The sequence below is a fragment of the Centruroides sculpturatus genome, unplaced genomic scaffold (genome assembly GCF_000671375.1).
Source record: "Centruroides sculpturatus isolate CEXI.00-Female unplaced genomic scaffold, Cexi_2.0 scaffold577, whole genome shotgun sequence".
Taxonomy (NCBI): domain Eukaryota; kingdom Metazoa; phylum Arthropoda; class Arachnida; order Scorpiones; family Buthidae; genus Centruroides; species Centruroides sculpturatus.
In genome coordinates this window covers 428,247-454,704 of record NW_019384834.1, presented here as the reverse complement: position 1 = coordinate 454,704, position 26,458 = coordinate 428,247, and the positions used below count along the sequence as shown (strand labels likewise).

The 26,458-nt window shown below is 27.3% G+C and overlaps 1 protein-coding gene across 1 annotated transcript in view; it reads right to left on the bottom strand.

Moving 5' to 3' along the window:
• LOC111630187 overlaps window positions 1-26,458 on the bottom strand; it is a gene marked incomplete at its 3' end in the record, with an annotated part of 202,614 nt that overhangs the window by 41,589 nt on the left and 134,567 nt on the right. The window contains exon 7 of the mRNA XM_023374249.1: window positions 2,681-2,762. Coding sequence (XP_023230017.1) covers window positions 2,681-2,762 — 82 coding nt within the window. The remainder of the gene's footprint in view (window positions 1-2,680; window positions 2,763-26,458) is intronic.

Below are 26,458 nucleotides of genomic sequence, written 5' to 3'. Positions count from 1 at the left end.
TCTTTTTATTTAGATTTAAATATATAATAAATTTAAGAAATTTTGTGTTCATATTCGCTGATGTGATAAGCCATAACATAAATTAAGTTACAAGAAACATTTAATGAAATTAAAGGAAAAAATAAAAAACAATACAGGACAATTTTTGTTCTTTGTCCTACCAAGAATCTATTCCCACAGTTTTGTTACCATAGTTTGGAATTATCCTGTATAATCTTGTCTTGAAATATGCCATAAGCCTAAATTTCAGATGTTCGGAATTACATGAAAAAAGAATTAAAATAAATATGTTTTCAAATTTAATAACTAACCATTACAATATTAGTTATTAAATATACATTTATGTATTAATCTAATATATTTTTCAAATTTTAAATTTAAAATTTGTTCTATGTAATTGAATTCCATGTTATTGTTAAACATTCTGAAGAAGCTTGTGTTTAACAAGTAAAAGTAGTTAGTAAATATTTTATTTTGAATTTGGGGTATCATCAGTTATGTGAAACTAAATTATGAAACTTATCCTATATATAAATCCAGAGTTAAAAAAGTTTATAAATAATTTGTAATTTGAGAATGCAAAATATTAAATTAAATTGTGATAAGGGATTTTTGGGAAATACAGTTATCTGTAAGTAAGTCTAATTTTTAATTAAAATTTAAGATTTTCTTCTGTATATCATATACAAATTTTATTTAAAGATTTCATTTTACAATAAAATCAAATAAAATTTCTAACAAAAAGTTTAGTTTTTGTTAATTATAAGACAAAATTTTATTTATTTATTTCTATAAAATAAACTGAAATATTGTGCCAGTGACCAATTTTGCACTTGCAGAACTTCATCTTCCTGAATTTTAATGTATTTCTAAGACAAAACTTGTCTTAATTTGTACAATTCTTTACTCGTGTGGCTCTTCATGAATGTAATCTTAATATAAATCGCAATCACATTATAAATATAAAACACCATTCAATCAAAAATCCTTGAAATTCCAGTAAAAAGTTTCAATAAAAAATGTAAAATTAGACAAATGTTTTTGATCTTACTTGAGATGCATCATGATATGTTTACTTTTATTTTTACTATGTTTATTTATCCCTGTTTTAAAATTCATAATACAGAAGCAAGAGATATTACTTTAATTATTGTTTCAGCTTTGTTATCATCTTTAATTCATATTCAATGAAGTATTCATTAATGGAATATTGAATTTGATTTTATGCAGATTTTGAGTAAGATCAGAAACATTTGACTAATTTTACATTTTTATTAAAATGTATTACTGAAATTTCAAGGTTTTTTTGATAGAGTTGTATTTTGTAGTTATAGTTCAAGTTATTAGAAGATGGTTGTATACATTGTAAATCATCTAATAAAAATAAATTATTTTTCTAAATTCAATCAATCAAGCACTTTTTCTTGATTTTTAAAAGATACTTTATTACAAAACTAAATATAATTATTGTTTATTTATATTTGTATAATAATACATTTGCTTCCATCATATTCAAGGCAGTTTTATTTAAAAATTTATTCTCAAACAATTTCAGAATTCTATAAAAAAAATTTTTTGCATTACTGTATTTTAAACTTGATATACTGTAACTCACATATAAGACAATATCACATATAGGACAAGGTGTGATTTTAAAGATCAAAATAAAGAAAATTAGATTTATTAATACAATTCTAATTTTATTTTGTTTAATCACAAGTAAAATATCAAATAAATATAAATGCACACATTTTCCTGCAAAAATTACTGGCATTTTAAACTTTAAGGAAAAATCTTGTAAAATAGACAACATAATTTGTTCATGTAAATCTGAACAATCAGGAACCTTTTTTTTGCCAATTCTTAACAGTTGAATTCACTCTCTGTGAATTACGCTTGTGAGTTTCTCTGAATTCTGATTTCCGAATAATCATCTGTTTTCATGTGGGAATGAATTAAAACTTATATCGTGCTCCCGAGTGATTTTAGAATTTCAATCTGAAATCCAATTCAGAAGCTTTGCTTTTCCTATTGCTATTCATCTTTACTCATGCCAATATACAAGAATGATTCAAACGACCCAGATAAAATACTTATGTTTTTAAATACATGAGGTAAGCATCTGGTAAAAATGCAAATACACAGTTCACAAAAATCATTTGTAAAAATGCAAAGAATCTTTCGCTTGTGCATATAGGATGACCTAGGAATTTGAAGCTGTGATAAATGAATAAAAACCTTATCTTATATGCGAGTAAATACAGTAATTGTTTTCTTATAAATATAATTAAAATTTTAGAATAGCATGTTCATGCTTTCATACACTTGTATTAATTTGCAGATGTTGTAAAATGTAAATAATATTTCTGTTTTGATTCAGATTAAACAAGCATTAGATCAAAATTTTCCTATACATAAAATTTAATTTGTGAATTTATTCTAATAAATTCAAGTAGTAAATATAAAAAAACATTATAACAACATATGCTACCAATCCAATAATTAATTAACCTTAAGCAGTAGTCCAATAAAGAAATCTGGTTATTCATTTAATATTTAAAAAACATTAATATGCTTTGTGCATTATTTCATTAAAAATTTTTGCAATATATTAAAAGTATTGAAACATATAAATTTCTTTTGTATATTACATAGAATAGATTTATAAAATAAAGCTTACTTTTTTTCCCATTTGGATCAATACAGCATTTACGCATAACATAGCCTTTTTTATATTCAGTTGCTGAATTTGGATTAGGAACCTAAAATATCAAACATAGAAAATATTTTCTTATCAGAATAAAGATATTTTCACTTTATCATATCAAATGTCATTTTTTCAAAACACTTACAATGCAGGTGCCATTGCATTGATTTTTCTTAGAATAAGGTGACCAGACATCCCGCTTTTGGCGGGACAGTCCCGATTTTTAACAATTTGTCCCGCGTCCTGCGGCATTTTAAAAAAGTTCAGAGTTTTGGAAAGATTAAGTTTTTGTCAATTACGTGTCATAAACTTATGTCTTACGTTTAAGATTCGTAAAGATCATTTTGCATCATGCCTATCAGTATCAATGTATGCATGAGCATCAGAAATAAAGAATGCTGTGCCAACAAAACCCTTTGTGTTCATGGTAAAGATCAACAGAAAATGGTTTGGGGTGCATAGCTGTAGCAACGGAATAGTGCGTGTTCACAGGATATCCAAACAAACAAACATTTTGTTCGTTGCATGTTACATGGAGCAGAGCTCTCGTCTGTCACAACCTTAGAAAGCTAGTGACTAGTGAGAGTAAGCACATTGGTTTGCATCGTTCTATTGCTAGCGGTGGGGCTGGGGTTCATTTTGGTTATGACAGTATTATGTAATAAAAAAATTACAATAATAAAGTGACATTCAAGGTAAATTCAGAGGAAAAGTAATACAAGTTAAGAAATACAGAAGGATTAAATTAATTGTTAAAATATAGTTTGTCATAGGTACTTAAAAATTTTTAAAATTGTCATAAAGATTTATAATAGTATATATATTTATTATATTTGTAAATTTTACATATGTTGAAATTTAAAAAATCTAATATAATACAATTTTTGCATTCTTTGATAATAAAATTTGGTTGTTCCAGAACAAGTTTTTTTTCAGTGAGATAAGCACTACCTCTCCATCAATTTTGTCCTGCTTCACCAATGTTAAAATCTGGTCACCTTATCTTATCTTAGAAGTATGTAAAATTTGGCACCATAAAAGTGATAAATCAAGTAACAAAACTGCTTGTTTAAGGATACCAAAAAGTATTCATTTTGAAATGTTTTAACTTTAATACTTTAGGTCATTCTGTTTCAGGTCAACACTGAGGACAGTTTAAAGTGGAATTAAAAATGTATCAACATAAATAATTTTTGGTGTCCCTAAGCAAATAATTTTTGTTTCTAGTTTCATCATTGATTTTTCTATATCTGAACACTTGAAAAACTAATATAGTTTGTTAAGTATTTGAAAAACTGATATTTTTTATATCTTAAATTTTCAAATATTTTTTTTTTATTTTATGAAAATATTAACCTGAAAAAGGTTATAAACATTACAATCAACAGTTAAATTTAAAAGAGAAAAGGAAATATACTGTATAAATTAATCAAATAAAATAAATGTAGATATAGGGACAGAAATACTAACATACATAAAAAAATAAAATATTAATAGAGGAGTTATTTACAGTTAGCATATAAATGGAAAAATATATTAAAAAACAAAGAGGATAGACAAACAGATTTAAACAAAAATTCTGCACAGAAACAGACACATTTTAGATGTCAAGATAAAAGAGTCAAATGATGCGTGTATGAAAATAAAAACTTTTTGTGAAGTAAATAATGGGTGAGACTGGAATAATGTTGATGATGCTATTAAACAATGAATTAACTGAATAAAAAAGAAAATCATATATACAAAATGAACTTTTTTATATTTTTATCCAGAAATAAAGGAGGTACTCAAAACTTTTCTGAATGCTGAGTAATCAAACTGAAGTCATACAATATATTAATACTTAAGAGTGAGAAAATAAAGGATACGATAAGAGTCAGAAATCTCTGAAAAATGGTATGAATTTATGCCAATAGCTCAATAATAAAATTACCTATCTTTTTATTGTAAAAAAAACTTTTCTATTATTGAAATTTTTAAAAAATGAGCAAAGATCTTATCACTTCATCTACATAAATTATATAATTTATGTAGATGAATTATATGTTATCTATGAGTTAATTTGAAGAACATTGAAGGAAAAACAAAAATAATATAGTAATTAACTTTAATATACAAATTTCTAGTTAATTATTAGAATTATATAAATATTTTTCTCATTCATCATGAAAATGTCCTTAAAATTCAACAATTTTCACAAATTCAATAATACAATAACAAAATGTTAAATAATCTTGTATTTAATGAAATGCACTTTTACTTTTACTTTTACTACAAATTAAGACTTCTTCAATTTAAAATGAAATATATTTAAAATTCTTTTTGAAAAGTTTAATTTGTTTAAAAATCAAACAAAGTAAATATATAAACATCTCAAAGCCTGATATTTTAATAATATGCCAAATTACAAGATTAAATCAGGATACTTTACTGCTATTATTTTTAATTAAATTCTAAATAATTTGGTATTAGAAGTAGGCATTAGGTGCCATCTCTTATTAAATTTAATAATTATAATTAAATTAATATTTAATAAATAATTTTGAATATTCTGGAAGAAAAGAATCAGTCTGGAGTAGGACTCTCCCACTTACCGTGCAAATGCATTGTCAGTTATTCTACCCAGATCTCTATTCAGATTTTCCCTTCCAGACATATTTCATTTTGATATAACCATACTCAATTACTTACAGTTTAGAATTTAATTAAAAATAATAGCAGTAAAATAGACAGATTTAATCCAGTAGTCTTTTGACATACAAATTAAAGTAAAATATCTTATTACTAATATTTTTAAAAAATATGATAATACTAATAAACTAATACTAAACCTGACCCACAGAAGATATCTTCATTCAGATATAAGTTAAAAAATCTCCTTAAAAATTGCCTCATATTATGTATATTTGCTTTTGTTTTAATATATTTTGTGAACTCTGAGATATAGTTTTGTTCCCCAATGTGTTTTCTAGAAATGTAATAAGTGTTGGATGGGTACTGCACATAGGGCCCACCCAACAACTTCTACATTTCTACAAAAAGAGAAATGGTTAAAACTATCATAGATAACACAGTGAAAAATTTGTCCAATGATTCCCATTAGTACTACTAAAGTTTTTTAAATTTTTTCTGAAGTCTTTCAGTGCATTGTGGTGACTGTCAAAAATTGAATCCAGCATCCAGAAAGCATTTGCTGTTTATCAGATTATGTTAACTGTTGCATTAACATACAAAAATTATTAACCTAAAGTAATTTGCTTGGTAAGTAAATAAATGTTAAGTAATATAGTGATTTACTAAAATGTAGCTCACAGTATAATGCATTTAATATTTATCCTGTAACATGAAAGAGTAAATATTTTTATTATTAATGTCAACAATTTTCTAAGAGTTTTAAAAATAAAACTAAAGAAAAAAAATTATTTTTTATATGTAAATTATAATTGCAATATCTTATCACATAATATGATTTATATGATATAATTGTAATTGACATTGTAAAAAATTTATTATTTTACAAAGAATATAGTTACAGTGGATGATCAGTTAACAAACATAATCCGTTCCAAGACTTTGTTCATTATCCGAATTGTTCGTTAACAGATTATCGATTTACCATAGGTTTCTATGGAAATTTGATTAATTCATTCTGGAGACCCCAAAATAATAAAAAATATATACTTTCTTACTACATTTATTCATATGTAATAATAAAAATACATATATATATACAGTCTTGCATTTTTATTAGTCATGTTTTTTCTCGTTTGTAGGGGTTAAAGAATCTGTCCAATATCAATTGCTTTTCTGTCTTCTTCATAATTTTTCAGCAGTAATTAATAGCATTGTAATTGTAGAGATCCCTACGCCTATTAACTTCAACCTGGTTTGGATGCCATTTTAAGACCAGTGTTCTGACATCCCCCTTCTTCAAAAGATCTTTAATAGCAGATATCAGCATAAATCCGCATTTTCAGAAGAAAATGTAAAATAATTGTTTCAGTCAGAAATATAAAAGGCTGGAATTATGAGGGAGAGTTTCAAAATTCGGAGGAATACTATCTGATCAGTATATACTGGGTAGAATGTCGATGTCTCCCGTGCTCTGAAAAGTTTTGAATTGTTGTCTGAAGACAAAAGAAGACCAATCGGTATTCTTTATTTTATGTTGCTTCTTGTGTTTGTTCAGTGAAGTGTTCATTATCTGAACATGTGTTCATTGTCCGATCATAAAAATCTTTCAAGAAAGTGTTCGTTAACCGATCACCTGCTGTATTTATATGGGAATGAATATGTAAGCAGAAACTCACATGTGAAACTAATTCAGTAATCAAATGTAGAGAATGAATATTTTCAAAACTCTAACTAATCTGTCTACCATTAAATTCAAAATACAGTCAGACCAGTTTAAAAGCACAACTTTGGTATTAAGTATTATTTTAATTACAGTATTTTCTTGAGTAATCCAAGCACTTTTTGCCAAAAAATTGTGACAAAGTCAAAGTGCACAATTTATTCATGACAAATTTGGTAATGCAAACCTGTGTAGGGTGCTTTTGTCACTAAGAATTTTGCTTACTTTGCTAATGATAAATTTCATTTATTAACTAAACGACTTTGCTTAATATAATGACTATATATAGTCAATAGTTATGAGCAATACTATTAAATGGATTTGTGCAACTAATTTTGTGAAAATGAAGATAAATAAAGTTAAATATATAATGGAGACTGATAGTAAATAGCCTTTATACCTACTATATATTACTTCTTATTTTAAGTTATTGGTCTATTAGTAGTTTTTCATTTTCAATTCAAATTAAACAACATAGAGAAGTCTTATTTTCATTTAATTAATAAGTTAATTCATTATAAAATACATGATTACAAATTTCAGACAGTTTATCAGATATATAACTAATTTATTTTTCCCCCTCAGTATTTTATCTCTTAATATCACATCAACTTGTAAACTAAGTGTTATTATAGTAGAATCTTGTTTTAATGAATTGCTTGGAGTGCCAAAAATAATTTATTGTTCTGAAAATCTGTTGTATTGCAAACAATGGATTTCTTGTACTCCCAGGAAAATATCTATTTGAAAAATTTTTCGTTTTTTAAACCCTCTACATAAAAAACACTTGTACTCGAAATTATTCAGCCTCCTTGAAATTGCTATCCTTTATTTTATATAAACACATATATTACAAGGTCATACATTATACTGTAACAAAGCTGACAAAAACTGTTTACATTATAAGCCTAAAAGCAACAAAGTACGTATGATCATTAGCACTTCATGATGTTAAAAAAACTTGTCTATCTTGATTTGCTTTGATGGTGCTGTGACAACACAACGTTTCTGGGCTTTGTTTTTTGTGGCATCATCAGTACAAAATGTTACTGTTATATGAACACGATTTCAAGGTGTGATATTCCTAAACACATCTGCAACAAAGATGCTACACAAAGATGTGTATCTTTATCTTTGTGGCACATATGTGCATATCTGGAAATGTTAAACTGGAAGTAGTTTCCCTCCACTAATCAATGCACTACAGGAGGACACTAATGCTTGGCTGCAACATTAGAGTGAGAACTGTGACAATTATGTGCTTAGTTTTCACAGCATGCAAATTTTTTAAATTCAATATCCAGAAACAGCCAATTATTGAAAAAAATATGATGGAGCTAGAAAAAAACCTGTTATTCTGAGTTATGGATCTGCTAAAAAGAGGTAAAATTACATTGATTTGGCAGGACCTGCAGAAAAAAATCTGTTATTCTGCAATCTGTTAAAATGAAATTCTATTATATATTGAATGCTATGAAATAGCAAAAGTGAAGATTGCTATTGTGTTATAATTATAAATTAATAAAATTTGTTAAATACAAAGGGGAACCCAAAAATCTGAACTGAGAGCGCACTGCCATTCATAGACGTAGTAGAGAGTTCTCCTGTTAGATGGAGTTAGTAGAGACCTTCACAAAACAGCTGTGCAGATGGTATCAGTTTGTAGGTTTACGTTTGAGAATAGTGTTGTGTTTCTCTTACTGTTATTTTGTTCCGCCTGCGAAGTTCTGGGTGTCCTTCAACATCTCAAAATGATGAAAAAGTTGAAAAAATCTGCCAAAAAAGTTTAAAGATGTCTGCAAGAGGATGTGAGAAGGAAACGTCTGGAACTTTGGCGATCAGGTGACTGGTTCCTTCATCAAGACAACACCCTCCCGCACACACGGCCTTACGAGTGACCCACTGTTTGGCCTCTTGGGGATGGCATGTCGTTTTCCACCCTCCATATTCACCAGACCTAGTCCCATGAAACTTTTTGTTTTCGAGAATGAAGAAAAATCTAACAGGGAAGCTTTTGATGTTGTGGAGGCATTAAAACAGCTTCACTAAGGGCACTGGACAATATTGAGGTTGAAGAGTTCCAGAGATGCTTCAAGCAGTGGAGAAAAAGAGTTGACAAGTGCATCACATCCAATGGAGAGTATTTTGAAGGTGACTGAAGAAATTTTGTAAAAAAGTTAATAAATAAAGTTTTTATACAAAAAATCCGGTTTTTTGGGTCCCCCTCATATAATTATAATAAATAAAATTTGTCAAGCTTTTTCTTTTTTTAATAGTATACAATAATAATAATAATAATAATAGATGCTAAAAATACAGTATTATTAAGCAAATATTAAATTACATAAAACTAAATTTAATAAAAAAAAAAAAGTAAATGAAATAGAAGCTGTTAACTGAAAAACTTGTTATAGATACTTAAGGTGGAGTATATGTGGCTTCTAACATGGATTAGAAAATTGCATTCGATCTCAAAATTTGTTTGATCAATTTTGATTAAACTACCATTTTCCATTAATTGTGATGAGGAATCCAAAAATATAACAAAAAAAATGGAGGTACAGTACATGACTTTGTTTTCAAGATACAGTGGGGTCAAAGCGACAATGTCTTTGCTCCCTGATGTGCAACTGAGCAGGACTAATAGAATTTTGGGGTAAAAAAAAAAAAACAGCATTCTGTTCACTTAACAGAAAACAGGCATCAAAGATGAACAAAACATAAGAACAAAGCATTTGGCATCGATTGCTTTGTTCTTGGATTGCCTCTCTGTACTGGCAATTGTAAGGATTATCTCTCTATGGCCAGCCAGTGTAAGGATTGCCTCTCTCATGCCTAGCAAGTGCAAGGATCACTTCTTTCTTTCCAATTATATCTCAATTCTATTGTAATATGACAAAGTTGCACAATGTCCTAGTTCTTTTAAAGTGCAAATGCAATTATTTTGAATTTATCACTTCTAGAAGTAAATACTGATTTGTCATAAAGTTTAATTTGATATGATAATGTTACTTAAAATTATGAAACCATCCATGAAATAATGTTCAGCTTTTTTAGCAAGTTTTCCTTGTTTCAATAATTAAGAAGTTACTAATTGTTAAATTTTAGTGTTTCCAAAACCTTTCAAGCAACTGATTGTCTTGTTCATGAGAAAGCACCTATCTGTTTCCTTTAAATATGCTTATTTTTGAATCATCAGCAAATTACTTCAAAACTTTGCATATTGTAGAATAATGGATGGAAGCTGACAGTTTCCACTGCAGAACTTTGCTAAAGCTGTCAGAACAAACTCTGCCAATTTATGATGGAGAACTGTGGTGCACCCAAAGGGAGACCAAAGGCCCTAGCACACTCCAAAGAAAAAGGGGAACTAGAAAATTTTCCAAAAATCTTTTTCCAATTAAAATTCATGTTTTTATTTGTATAATGTCAAATCTTCTATATTTATATTATTTATATGAATTTACAGTCACATAATATGAATTCATTAAAATTCCTCCTTAAAATTTTTTATCTGTTCAACTTGGCTTCCTCCAAGATTAAATCTTCAATGTGCCACTGATTGAGAATTTCCAAAACCTCGTTTTTGTTTTCACATAATGAAAAGCAAAGTTTGAAAGACAGCAGACCCTGGAATAGATTCAATTTTGTTAAACTAACTGATTGTTCAAATATGCTTTCTTTAATTTATTTTATGCGGATGTTCATTTTGTAACCTCAAAACTTCCTGAATAAATTCATTTTCATATTCTGGATTTTTAATTTACACATCCTTGGTCACCTTAAGACAATACTTATTCTTAAAAATGAAACAAAAACTAGTGTGTTTGACATTAACTGTTTGCAGCATCAAGTGTGACTTTATATAACAATTTACAATTTAGGCAGTTCTTGCAAATAACTGCAACTAGACTTTACAGATTTTATCATCATTGATTCTAAAAAAACCAAATTGGGATTGGTATTTTAATGACTTAATTTCCTGTGTATAACCCACAAGACATATAACTTGTCAGAAAATTGTTAAAACAAAAATAAAAGCAATGCACAATATGTACCATTGTATACCCAACACCTTTGAATTGCCATTGAAAATATGTCACTTAAATCACATGCAGTTTAGAAGGCATCATCTCAGACATTTTTCCCCATTTTTTTCATTTTATTTCTATTAGTAATTCATAGTACATGTAATTATAAAATAAGTGAAATAAAAAAAATGAAATACTTGAGATAAAACCACCTAAACTGCATTACGTATCGATAATAATAATAATATTAATTATACCTGTTCAACCAATGATGAGCTCCCTTATATGGTAAAGATCTGATGGATTATAATGGCAGGCCATCCAATGAGAGGCTAAAATTCTGTTTCGTTCATCCAATTACTGTTTAGAAAATGTTATGTAAAAATTTATTTTACTGATACCTTCTAACTTGAAAGTTATTTAATATTTTAAATTGTATAAGAACGTTACTTAATAAATATAAAATGGATTTCTACACTGTAGAGTTTAAAAAATGAAGCTAATAAAACAAAACAATAATGATATCAACTTTAGTTTTGATTTCATTAGAAAATAGAAAAAGTAATGTTGTGTGTAAACAAGATGAAATGTTACATAGTCATAAAGATGATTATTTTAGTAATCAAAATTCACTTTTTAGCATTAGTTATTAATTTGCATGTTTTAATCAATGAAACTGACTAACCACTCAAAAATATTTTGAAAAATTCATCTTTCATTGGACAGACTATAAATATACAGGGGGGTGCAAAAGTAGGTATACAGTTAAGAATATGAGAAATACAAATGTTTGGTGTTCATTATTATTATTCTTATTATCTTTTATTAGTTTGTATTCCTTATTTATGATTTAATTTGTATATAAAAATAAATGTATTTTTTCTTCTTTTCTCCCCGTATGTTTTTTTTCCATAATAGCAACTGTATACCTACTTTTGCACCCCCCATATAATACTAATAATAATTAGGGCTTCACAACAGCACATACATCATACTACAGACAGCTGCCATACTAAACACATCATAGAAAATTCTTAAACATAGATACAAACACAAAAAGCATGTAAACAAAATAATAGCTTGTTCTATAGTCTGCTTTTATCCTTGACTGGGAATAGTATTAGGCACTGGTATATAAGGCAAGTAAGTACAATCCACCAACACAATAATAATAATAATAATAATAGATGCTAAAATTCAAAAAAATTAAATAGACAAAGGTTTTGATATACTGATAGATAATATTTTTAGTATTTTTGATACTCAAAGAGCTGGGACCAAGATAAGTTTAGGGTGGCAATGAGGCCAGTGTGGTTCTTACTCAAAATAAGTACTACACCAGATAATAAATAAATACTAAAATTTTTGGGCAGATAACCCACAGGAGATTGCAAAAACAAAAAAACCTTTGTATAACATGCCCTACCTTATACCCTGCACCTCTAGGTGGCTGTTGAAAACAAAGGAAGATAATTACTGGTATATAGTTTAGAGTTACCATCTCAAGTATTAAAATATTACTTTTTCTGTTTTATTTCTGTTAACAAATTATAGATATACATAAACAACTAAGCCAAAATATTCCATAATAATCATATTAATTTCTGAGTTATTTGGATAACAGTTTGACTACTATTAATAATTAATATACTGTAAAGTCATTTTTTTCTAAGGGTAGATAGTTAAACTACCAGTCTAGTATATTTTAGTGTAATCACTTCAGCACAAGAAAAACTTTCTTCATTAATTCACTGTTATCATTTGACATTAATGTTACTTAATGACAATGTGATTTTAACAGCAATACCTAAAATTTAACAATGAATCATTCCACTATCTTTATAGGACATGCTATTTATTAGTGATGATCTGACACATTTTGTGAACTAAAATTTATGATTGTTAAAATTGTTATTTAGAAAAGTAATTTGTTAAAATCTCTGAATTATTAAGATTTAAAATAAGACATTTTATTACATAAAAATAAAATTGGCTTTGAATGTGAAAAAAGAAATATTTTCTTTCTTTTTTACTCATTATCATGTTATCCTTCACNACTATATATATTTATTATATTTGTAAATTTTACATATGTTGAAATTTAAAAAATCTAATATAATACAATTTTTGCATTCTTTGATAATAAAATTTGGTTGTTCCAGAACAAGTTTTTTTTCAGTGAGATAAGCACTACCTCTCCATCAATTTTGTCCTGCTTCACCAATGTTAAAATCTGGTCACCTTATCTTATCTTAGAAGTATGTAAAATTTGGCACCATAAAAGTGATAAATCAAGTAACAAAACTGCTTGTTTAAGGATACCAAAAAGTATTCATTTTGAAATGTTTTAACTTTAATACTTTAGGTCATTCTGTTTCAGGTCAACACTGAGGACAGTTTAAAGTGGAATTAAAAATGTATCAACATAAATAATTTTTGGTGTCCCTAAGCAAATAATTTTTGTTTCTAGTTTCATCATTGATTTTTCTATATCTGAACACTTGAAAAACTAATATAGTTTGTTAAGTATTTGAAAAACTGATATTTTTTATATCTTAAATTTTCAAATATTTTTTTTTTATTTTATGAAAATATTAACCTGAAAAAGGTTATAAACATTACAATCAACAGTTAAATTTAAAAGAGAAAAGGAAATATACTGTATAAATTAATCAAATAAAATAAATGTAGATATAGGGACAGAAATACTAACATACATAAAAAAATAAAATATTAATAGAGGAGTTATTTACAGTTAGCATATAAATGGAAAAATATATTAAAAAACAAAGAGGATAGACAAACAGATTTAAACAAAAATTCTGCACAGAAACACACACATTTTAGATGTCAAGATAAAAGAGTCAAATGATGCGTGTATGAAAATAAAAACTTTTTGTGAAGTAAATAATGGGTGAGACTGGAATAATGTTGATGATGCTATTAAACAATGAATTAACTGAATAAAAAAGAAAATCATATATACAAAATGAACTTTTTTATATTTTTATCCAGAAATAAAGGAGGTACTCAAAACTTTTCTGAATGCTGAGTAATCAAACTGAAGTCATACAATATATTAATACTTAAGAGTGAGAAAATAAAGGATACGATAAGAGTCAGAAATCTCTGAAAAATGGTATGAATTTATGCCAATAGCTCAATAATAAAATTACCTATCTTTTTATTGTAAAAAAAACTTTTCTATTATTGAAATTTTTAAAAAATGAGCAAAGATCTTATCACTTCATCTACATAAATTATATAATTTATGTAGATGAATTATATGTTATCTATGAGTTAATTTGAAGAACATTGAAGGAAAAACAAAAATAATATAGTAATTAACTTTAATATACAAATTTCTAGTTAATTATTAGAATTATATAAATATTTTTCTCATTCATCATGAAAATGTCCTTAAAATTCAACAATTTTCACAAATTCAATAATACAATAACAAAATGTTAAATAATCTTGTATTTAATGAAATGCACTTTTACTTTTACTTTTACTACAAATTAAGACTTCTTCAATTTAAAATGAAATATATTTAAAATTCTTTTTGAAAAGTTTAATTTGTTTAAAAATCAAACAAAGTAAATATATAAACATCTCAAAGCCTGATATTTTAATAATATGCCAAATTACAAGATTAAATCAGGATACTTTACTGCTATTATTTTTAATTAAATTCTAAATAATTTGGTATTAGAAGTAGGCATTAGGTGCCATCTCTTATTAAATTTAATAATTATAATTAAATTAATATTTAATAAATAATTTTGAATATTCTGGAAGAAAAGAATCAGTCTGGAGTAGGACTCTCCCACTTACCGTGCAAATGCATTGTCAGTTATTCTACCCAGATCTCTATTCAGATTTTCCCTTCCAGACATATTTCATTTTGATATAACCATACTCAATTACTTACAGTTTAGAATTTAATTAAAAATAATAGCAGTAAAATAGACAGATTTAATCCAGTAGTCTTTTGACATACAAATTAAAGTAAAATATCTTATTACTAATATTTTTAAAAAATATGATAATACTAATAAACTAATACTAAACCTGACCCACAGAAGATATCTTCATTCAGATATAAGTTAAAAAATCTCCTTAAAAATTGCCTCATATTATGTATATTTGCTTTTGTTTTAATATATTTTGTGAACTCTGAGATATAGTTTTGTTCCCCAATGTGTTTTCTAGAAATGTAATAAGTGTTGGATGGGTACTGCACATAGGGCCCACCCAACAACTTCTACATTTCTACAAAAAGAGAAATGGTTAAAACTATCATAGATAACACAGTGAAAAATTTGTCCAATGATTCCCATTAGTACTACTAAAGTTTTTTAAATTTTTTCTGAAGTCTTTCAGTGCATTGTGGTGACTGTCAAAAATTGAATCCAGCATCCAGAAAGCATTTGCTGTTTATCAGATTATGTTAACTGTTGCATTAACATACAAAAATTATTAACCTAAAGTAATTTGCTTGGTAAGTAAATAAATGTTAAGTAATATAGTGATTTACTAAAATGTAGCTCACAGTATAATGCATTTAATATTTATCCTGTAACATGAAAGAGTAAATATTTTTATTATTAATGTCAACAATTTTCTAAGAGTTTTAAAAATAAAACTAAAGAAAAAAAATTATTTTTTATATGTAAATTATAATTGCAATATCTTATCACATAATATGATTTATATGATATAATTGTAATTGACATTGTAAAAAATTTATTATTTTACAAAGAATATAGTTACAGTGGATGATCAGTTAACAAACATAATCCGTTCCAAGACTTTGTTCATTATCCGAATTGTTCGTTAACAGATTATCGATTTACCATAGGTTTCTATGGAAATTTGATTAATTCATTCTGGAGACCCCAAAATAATAAAAAATATATACTTTCTTACTACATTTATTCATATGTAATAATAAAAATACATATATATATACAGTCTTGCATTTTTATTAGTCATGTTTTTTCTCGTTTGTAGGGGTTAAAGAATCTGTCCAATATCAATTGCTTTTCTGTCTTCTTCATAATTTTTCAGCAGTAATTAATAGCATTGTAATTGTAGAGATCCCTACGCCTATTAACTTCAACCTGGTTTGGATGCCATTTTAAGACCAGTGTTCTGACATCCCCCTTCTTCAAAAGATCTTTAATAGCAGATATCAGCATAAATCCGCATTTTCAGAAGAAAATGTAAAATAATTGTTTCAGTCAGAAATATAAAAGGCTGGAATTATGAGGGAGAGTTTCAAAATTCGGAGGAATACTATCTGATCAGTATATACTGGGTAGAATGTCGATGTCTCCCGTGCTCTGAAAAGTTTTGAATTGTTGCCTGAAGACAAAAGAAGACCAATCGGTATTCTTTATTTTATGTTGCTTCTTGTGTTTGTTCAGTGAAGTGTTCATTATCTGAACATGTGTTCATTGTCCGATCATAAAAATCTTTCAAGAAAGTGTTCGTTAACCGATCACCTGCTGTATTTATATGGGAATGAATATGTAAGCAGAAACTCACATGTGAAACTAATTCAGTAATCAAATGTAGAGAATGAATATTTTCAAAACTCTAACTAATCTGTCTACCATTAAATTCAAAATACAGTCAGACCAGTTTAAAAGCACAACTTTGGTATTAAGTATTATTTTAATTACAGTATTTTCTTGAGTAATCCAAGCACTTTTTGCCAAAAAATTGTGACAAAGTCAAAGTGCACAATTTATTCATGACAAATTTGGTAATGCAAACCTGTGTAGGGTGCTTTTGTCACTAAGAATTTTGCTTACTTTGCTAATGATAAATTTCATTTATTAACTAAACGACTTTGCTTAATATAATGACTATATATAGTCAATAGTTATGAGCAATACTATTAAATGGATTTGTGCAACTAATTTTGTGAAAATGAAGATAAATAAAGTTAAATATATAATGGAGACTGATAGTAAATAGCCTTTATACCTACTATATATTACTTCTTATTTTAAGTTATTGGTCTATTAGTAGTTTTTCATTTTCAATTCAAATTAAACAACATAGAGAAGTCTTATTTTCATTTAATTAATAAGTTAATTCATTATAAAATACATGATTACAAATTTCAGACAGTTTATCAGATATATAACTAATTTATTTTTCCCCCTCAGTATTTTATCTCTTAATATCACATCAACTTGTAAACTAAGTGTTATTATAGTAGAATCTTGTTTTAATGAATTGCTTGGAGTGCCAAAAATAATTTATTGTTCTGAAAATCTGTTGTATTGCAAACAATGGATTTCTTGTACTCCCAGGAAAATATCTATTTGAAAAATTTTTCGTTTTTTAAACCCTCTACATAAAAAACACTTGTACTCGAAATTATTCAGCCTCCTTGAAATTGCTATCCTTTATTTTATATAAACACATATATTACAAGGTCATACATTATACTGTAACAAAGCTGACAAAAACTGTTTACATTATAAGCCTAAAAGCAACAAAGTACGTATGATCATTAGCACTTCATGATGTTAAAAAAACTTGTCTATCTTGATTTGCTTTGATGGTGCTGTGACAACACAACGTTTCTGGGCTTTGTTTTTTGTGGCATCATCAGTACAAAATGTTACTGTTATATGAACACGATTTCAAGGTGTGATATTCCTAAACACATCTGCAACAAAGATGCTACACAAAGATGTGTATCTTTATCTTTGTGGCACATATGTGCATATCTGGAAATGTTAAACTGGAAGTAGTTTCCCTCCACTAATCAATGCACTACAGGAGGACACTAATGCTTGGCTGCAACATTAGAGTGAGAACTGTGACAATTATGTGCTTAGTTTTCACAGCATGCAAATTTTTTAAATTCAATATCCAGAAACAGCCAATTATTGAAAAAAATATGATGGAGCTAGAAAAAAACCTGTTATTCTGAGTTATGGATCTGCTAAAAAGAGGTAAAATTACATTGATTTGGCAGGACCTGCAGAAAAAAATCTGTTATTCTGCAATCTGTTAAAATGAAATTCTATTATATATTGAATGCTATGAAATAGCAAAAGTGAAGATTGCTATTGTGTTATAATTATAAATTAATAAAATTTGTTAAATACAAAGGGGAACCCAAAAATCTGAACTGAGAGCGCACTGCCATTCATAGACGTAGTAGAGAGTTCTCCTGTTAGATGGAGTTAGTAGAGACCTTCACAAAACAGCTGTGCAGATGGTATCAGTTTGTAGGTTTATGTTTGAGCATAGTGTTGTGTTTCTCTTACTGTTATTTTGTTCCGCCTGCGAAGTTCTGGGTGTCCTTCAACATCTCAAAATGATGAAAAAGTTGAAAAAATCTGCCAAAAAAGTTTAAAGATGTCTGCAAGAGGATGTGAGAAGGAAACGTCTGGAACTTTGGCGATCAGGTGACTGGTTCCTTCATCAAGACAACACCCTCCCGCACACACGGCCTTACGAGTGACCCACTGTTTGGCCTCTTGGGGATGGCATGTCGTTTTCCACCCTCCATATTCACCAGACCTAGTCCCATGAAACTTTTTGTTTTCGAGAATGAAGAAAAATCTAACAGGGAAGCTTTTGATGTTGTGGAGGCATTAAAACAGCTTCACTAAGGGCACTGGACAATATTGAGGTTGAAGAGTTCCAGAGATGCTTCAAGCAGTGGAGAAAAAGAGTTGACAAGTGCATCACATCCAATGGAGAGTATTTTGAAGGTGACTGAAGAAATTTTGTAAAAAAGTTAATAAATAAAGTTTTTATACAAAAAATCCGGTTTTTTGGGTCCCCCTCATATAATTATAATAAATAAAATTTGTCAAGCTTTTTCTTTTTTTAATAGTATCTTAAAAAATGGGGTGCATGGATTCCTTGAGTAAATACAGTATTATTAAGCAAATATTAAATTACATAAAACTAAATTTAATAAAAAAAAAAAAGTAAATGAAATAGAAGCTGTTAACTGAAAAACTTGTTATAGATACTTAAGGTGGAGTATATGTGGCTTCTAACATGGATTAGAAAATTGCATTCGATCTCAAAATTTGTTTGATCAATTTTGATTAAACTACCATTTTCCATTAATTGTGATGAGGAATCCAAAAATATAACAAAAAAAATGGAGGTACAGTACATGACTTTGTTTTCAAGATACAGTGGGGTCAAAGCGACAATGTCTTTGCTCCCTGATGTGCAACTGAGCAGGACTAATAGAATTTTGGGGTAAAAAAAAAAAAACAGCATTCTGTTCACTTAACAGAAAACAGGCATCAAAGATGAACAAAACATAAGAACAAAGCATTTGGCATCGATTGCTTTGTTCTTGGATTGCCTCTCTGTACTGGCAATTGTAAGGATTATCTCTCTATGGCCAGCCAGTGTAAGGATTGCCTCTCTCATGCCTAGCAAGTGCAAGGATCACTTCTTTCTTTCCAATTATATCTCAATTCTATTGTAATATGACAAAGTTGCACAATGTCCTAGTTCTTTTAAAGTGCAAATGCAATTATTTTGAATTTATCACTTCTAGAAGTAAATACTGATTTGTCATAAAGTTTAATTTGATATGATAATGTTACTTAAAATTATGAAACCATCCATGAAATAATGTTCAGCTTTTTTAGCAAGTTTTCCTTGTTTCAATAATTAAGAAGTTACTAATTGTTAAATTTTAGTGTTTCCAAAACCTTTCAAGCAACTGATTGTCTTGTTCATGAGAAAGCACCTATCTGTTTCCTTTAAATATGCTTATTTTTGAATCATCAGCAAATTACTTCAAAACTTTGCATATTGTAGAATAATGGATGGAAGCTGACAGTTTCCACTGCAGAACTTTGCTAAAGCTGTCAGAACAAACTCTGCCAATTTATGATGGAGAACTGTGGTGCACCCAAAGGGAGACCAAAGGCCCTAGCACACTCCAAAGAAAAAGGGGAACTAGAAAATTTTCCAAAAATCTTTTTCCAATTAAAATTCATGTTTTTATTTGTATAATGTCAAATCTTCTATATTTATATTATTTATATGAATTTACAGTCACATAATATGAATTCATTAAAATTCCTCCTTAAAATTTTTTATCTGTTCAACTTGGCTTCCTCCAAGATTAAATCTTCAATGTGCCACTGATTGAGAATTTCCAAAACCTCGTTTTTGTTTTCACATAATGAAAAGCAAAGTTTGAAAGACAGCAGACCCTGGAATAGATTCAATTTTGTTAAACTAACTGATTGTTCAAATATGCTTTCTTTAATTTATTTTATGCGGATGTTCATTTTGTAACCTCAAAACTTCCTGAATAAATTCATTTTCATATTCTGGATTTTTAATTTACACATCCTTGGTCACCTTAAGACAATACTTATTCTTAAAAATGAAACAAAAACTAGTGTGTTTGACATTAACTGTTTGCAGCATCAAGTGTGACTTTATATAACAATTTACAATTTAGGCAGTTCTTGCAAATAACTGCAACTAGACTTTACAGATTTTATCATCATTGATTCTAAAAAAACCAAATTGGGATTGGTATTTTAATGACTTAATTTCCTGTGTATAACCCACAAGACATATAACTTGTCAGAAAATTGTTAAAACAAAAATAAAAGCAATGCACAATATGTACCATTGTATACCCAACACCTTTGAATTGCCATTGAAAATATGTCACTTAAATCACATGCAGTTTAGAAGGCATCATCTCAGACATTTTTCCCCATTTTTTTCATTTTATTTCTATTAGTAATTCATAGTACATGTAATTATAAAATAAGTGAAATAAAAAAAATGAAATACTTGAGATAAAACCACCTAAACTGCATTACGTATCGATAATAATAATAATATTAATTATACCTGTTCAACCAATGATGAGCTCCCTTATATGGTAAAGATCTGATGGATTATAATGGCAGGCCATCCAATGAGAGGCTAAAATTCTGTTTCGTTCATCCAATTACTGTTTAGAAAATGTTATGTAAAAATTTATTTTACTGATACCTTCTAACTTGAAAGTTATTTAATATTTTAAATTGTATAAGAACGTTACTTAATAAATATAAAATGGATTTCTACACTGTAGAGTTTAAAAAATGAAGCTAATAAAACAAAACAATAATGATATCAACTTTAGTTTTGATTTCATTAGAAAATAGAAAAAGTAATGTTGTGTGTAAACAAGATGAAATGTTACATAGTCATAAAGATGATTATTTTAGTAATCAAAATTCACTTTTTAGCATTAGTTATTAATTTGCATGTTTTAATCAATGAAACTGACTAACCACTCAAAAATATTTTGAAAAATTCATCTTTCATTGGACAGACTATAAATATACAGGGGGGTGCAAAAGTAGGTATACAGTTAAGAATATGAGAAATACAAATGTTTGGTGTTCATTATTATTATTCTTATTATCTTTTATTAGTTTGTATTCCTTATTTATGATTTAATTTGTATATAAAAATAAATGTATTTTTTCTTCTTTTCTCCCCGTATGTTTTTTTTCCATAATAGCAACTGTATACCTACTTTTGCACCCCCCATATAATACTAATAATAATTAGGGCTTCACAACAGCACATACATCATACTACAGACAGCTGCCATACTAAACACATCATAGAAAATTCTTAAACATAGATACAAACACAAAAAGCATGTAAACAAAATAATAGCTTGTTCTATAGTCTGCTTTTATCCTTGACTGGGAATAGTATTAGGCACTGGTATATAAGGCAAGTAAGTACAATCCACCAACACAATAATAATAATAATAATAATAGATGCTAAAATTCAAAAAAATTAAATAGACAAAGGTTTTGATATACTGATAGATAATATTTTTAGTATTTTTGATACTCAAAGAGCTGGGACCAAGATAAGTTTAGGGTGGCAATGAGGCCAGTGTGGTTCTTACTCAAAATAAGTACTACACCAGATAATAAATAAATACTAAAATTTTTGGGCAGATAACCCACAGGAGATTGCAAAAACAAAAAAACCTTTGTATAACATGCCCTACCTTATACCCTGCACCTCTAGGTGGCTGTTGAAAACAAAGGAAGATAATTACTGGTATATAGTTTAGAGTTACCATCTCAAGTATTAAAATATTACTTTTTCTGTTTTATTTCTGTTAACAAATTATAGATATACATAAACAACTAAGCCAAAATATTCCATAATAATCATATTAATTTCTGAGTTATTTGGATAACAGTTTGACTACTATTAATAATTAATATACTGTAAAGTCATTTTTTTCTAAGGGTAGATAGTTAAACTACCAGTCTAGTATATTTTAGTGTAATCACTTCAGCACAAGAAAAACTTTCTTCATTAATTCACTGTTATCATTTGACATTAATGTTACTTAATGACAATGTGATTTTAACAGCAATACCTAAAATTTAACAATGAATCATTCCACTATCTTTATAGGACATGCTATTTATTAGTGATGATCTGACACATTTTGTGAACTAAAATTTATGATTGTTAAAATTGTTATTTAGAAAAGTAATTTGTTAAAATCTCTGAATTATTAAGATTTAAAATAAGACATTTTATTATATAAAAATAATTTATCTTTTTATTAATCTGCAACCATAAAACTACAAGACTTCCACAAGAAGTTATTTTAAAATTATTATTCATTAATAACTTCTATGCATTTGGAGTTAGAACTATTTAAAATGACTAAGACAAAACCTTTCTCATTGAGAAAGGTTTTGTCTTAGTCATTTTAAATAGTTCATTCATTAATAAATTTTGTGATCTGTTACAAAAATAAAAATTTATTAAATTTGTTCCTTTATGAAATTCCTGACTTTTATATTAATAAACAGGTGAAAAATTTCATTGAAAATTAACTATTTTGTTACACAATCAAAATTATTAAAAATAAAAGTGAAAAATGACACATGGGATCATTTAAATTACAATAATTTATATTTTTTTAAAACACTCCAAAAAATCTTAAAAGTTGCATTAACTTCTTTAATCTCTAAAGTTTTTGGCTGTATTTTAACCAACCTTCTTCAGGATAAACTTACAAAATGAACAACTTTCTGTTTTGTAAGTTTATCCATGAAAATATTGGCTATCTTGTAGTTTTCTTGCTGGATTCTGGTTATATGTTTAGTATTTATTAGAAATTCTCTCAAATTTACAGATTTGTGTAATACAGCATTTTTAAAATTACAAAATATTTCAAAATTTAAACATGCCAATTGATACTGTAGTAGGGGCTTGGTCTGATCTACTTTGTTGTTACAATAACATTGACAGTAAGTAACATTAATGTCAAATGATAATGGTGAATTAATGACAGTTTTCTTGCAGAGAAATGCTCTTGTGCCAAAATGGTTTGCCGAAATGTACAATTCCATTAGACTGTTATCTTATACTAACNATTCCTTCCTCATTCACACATTTCCAAGTATTTGAAAATATTTCCTTTCCACTCAAAAATAAAATATGTATAAAGGTTTACGGCTTTGTGAAACTAATTTTTTTGAATTTATGTGGTTGAAATAATTAAAATAAAATAAAAGAAATTAAAATGGTTGGTTTTGTTTACACGTTTATTGGGCCACATTGGAACTTGCCTTGGGCCACGGGTTGGACACCCCTGCTCTACCCTGTTGATCATTTAACTCATACAAAGTTATATGTGCTTCTTCAAATTTGCACTAGATTATCTTATTTTTTCTTTATAAATTTTTAAATGTATTCTTGTATGTATTATAAATTGTAAACTTTCTTAGAGCTACAATCTGTTTTCTGTTTTGAGTGCATATTATAATATCACATTCAAGTTTTTAATAGATTAATACTATAAAATTATATTTATTGAGTGTTAATTTGAGTAGATTTTCAAAAAATGTTATAAAACATATTTAAGTTGATGTTCTGTCAAAGCTGTATAATAAAGTACAGTCTCTTTTATTCTTTAAAATGCATCATATCAAATCTATATTTATTGTAGTTTATATCATATTGCATAAGATGTATTTATAAGATTCTTAAATAATTTTGAAATTTTTATAATTTGTTTGTTTGTTTTTTTTTATTTTTTTTATATTTATTAGTAAATTTTTGCTCTGGTTTTATTGCTTATACAACTCATAGTTTTTAAACAACACCAATGCCAGAAATTGTTTTAGAAATTCTATGTATTTAGGTGGAGAAGAATCTACAAAATAAGGTTGATTCTACCATGTGATCTTGCATTCATGTAGTGTAGAAAAATATGTCTTTGAGTGTGTAGTTTAATTACAAATATTTATTAAAAAATTAAATCTTAATGCATTAAAATAGGTCAAGGCTGTAAAAATAGTGGTAAGTATACCATAGTTAAATACTTGGTGTCATTTCTTGCAAACCAATGAACAAATAATTGTAGGTCTGGTGCATTGATTACTTGTAACCAGCCAGCTGTATAGTGTTAAACAACCTTAACTCATGATTGGAATTTAAAACTGACATATAACCAGCCCATTGTACAATCTAAATCCTTTTTGAAACAGATAACCGACAGGTTATATGCCCAAAATTAAAGTAAGTAAAGAAATTTCTTTTAATGTTATTATTGTTAAACTTACTAAGAAAGTTACAAATATGCTCTATAATATCCAATAAAATGACTTTGACAATTGCTTGGCAATTATATTCAGTACAGAGAATTAAAATATGCTGAAAATGAAAATGGATTCCAAATAGTTCTTTGAGAGTCAATATACAGAAAAAGAATTAGAAATTTTTCAACTTTCAAAATACAAGGTTAGGCAAGATTATCTAATATTTAATATTATCAATTACAATGTGGACTAATATACAGAGAACATGAAATAACTAAAATCTGTCCAAAATGAAACCAGAATAAAATGGAAACCTACTAAATAGAAAAAAATTTTTGGAATGGAGTAATTTTCTGTTAGAAAAATTCCTGTTCAAAACAGAAACCTGCCAAACAAGAAAAAATATTTAGTACTGTGCAATTCTGGTTTACCAGGTTTTATAAATATATTTGACTATATATATAATCAAAATTAACTTAAAGCAAAATAGTATAGCACAAAGTTTATGGTTATATTATCTGATAAATGCACCTAAATATGGCTAAAAACATTTGTATTTCTATTAAAATCTTGTATTGGAATAAGTATAAATGGTGTATTTTGCTTTAGTACATATAATCACAATGGCAGATAAATATGTGCAACACATAAAAAGATTTCTCATAATTTTTTAAGACACTTTTTTTTTGTCTAAACTTACTAAAAGCTGTTGGGTTAGTTTGCAATTTAAAATCAACAGATAATCCATAGTGATGCATAACCTGCACCTGTTTTCAGACCAAATACAGATAATCTGCAGTTTATTCACAGGAAATTAAGGTAAAAATACTACTTTCTGAACTAACAATTGTAACTATAAAATTTAAATTTAAATAAAGTTTGCAAGTACACATATATGAAAACATTGGATGGAATGGATCACTGCTGTTATTTATCTGTAACTAGAGAGATATCTGTAATTTGTATTTATTTATTTCATAAAAAATAAAATTTTGTTTATAAAAACATTGTGATATCATAAATAAGACAAAATGTGAAACAAAAATAAACTATATGATATATCAACACAAAATTTGTTCTTGAAAAAAATTTGTTAAATAAATTAATTAATTCATTTTCTTTCACATATACATTTCTCTGTTTTCTTTGTGATCAAAACAGAAACAATTTTCTTAAATCCTAGTATTTTCAAGCCTTCTTGTCTATCAATAGAAATACCAAAACTGTTGTGACACAAGTGAAATATTGATTTTAACACTACATATTTTAAATACTTGTCAAGTGACAAATATTTAGAAAATGTAATGATGGAAATAATAGTTGAAATTGACAACCCATTCAACAAATCAACTGACAGAAGTTGTAATTCTCTAAGTTTATTAGACTTTTTCTCCCAGCGGTTCTAAATTATTTAAATTAATTAATTTTTTTTATAATTATTATTGTTAATAAGTGATGGCGCCTAACGCTTACCTCTAGAGCCAAATTAGTTACGCAATTCATTTAGTAATTAGCCTTAAACTAGACCGATAGAATTTCGGCATTTGGTTGGTGTTTAGCTATATTATATATATGGTTTAGCGATGTTTGTATCTATTTTGTACTGTTTATTTTTATTCTCTTCATAAATTTCTCTATGAACATTTAAAGTATTCTAAATTATTATTTCAACTTTAGTCTTTTGACAAGTATCATTGATCAAGTATTTTTGATGACAAGTGATGAGCTTGGTCATCAAAAAGATTATCAAAA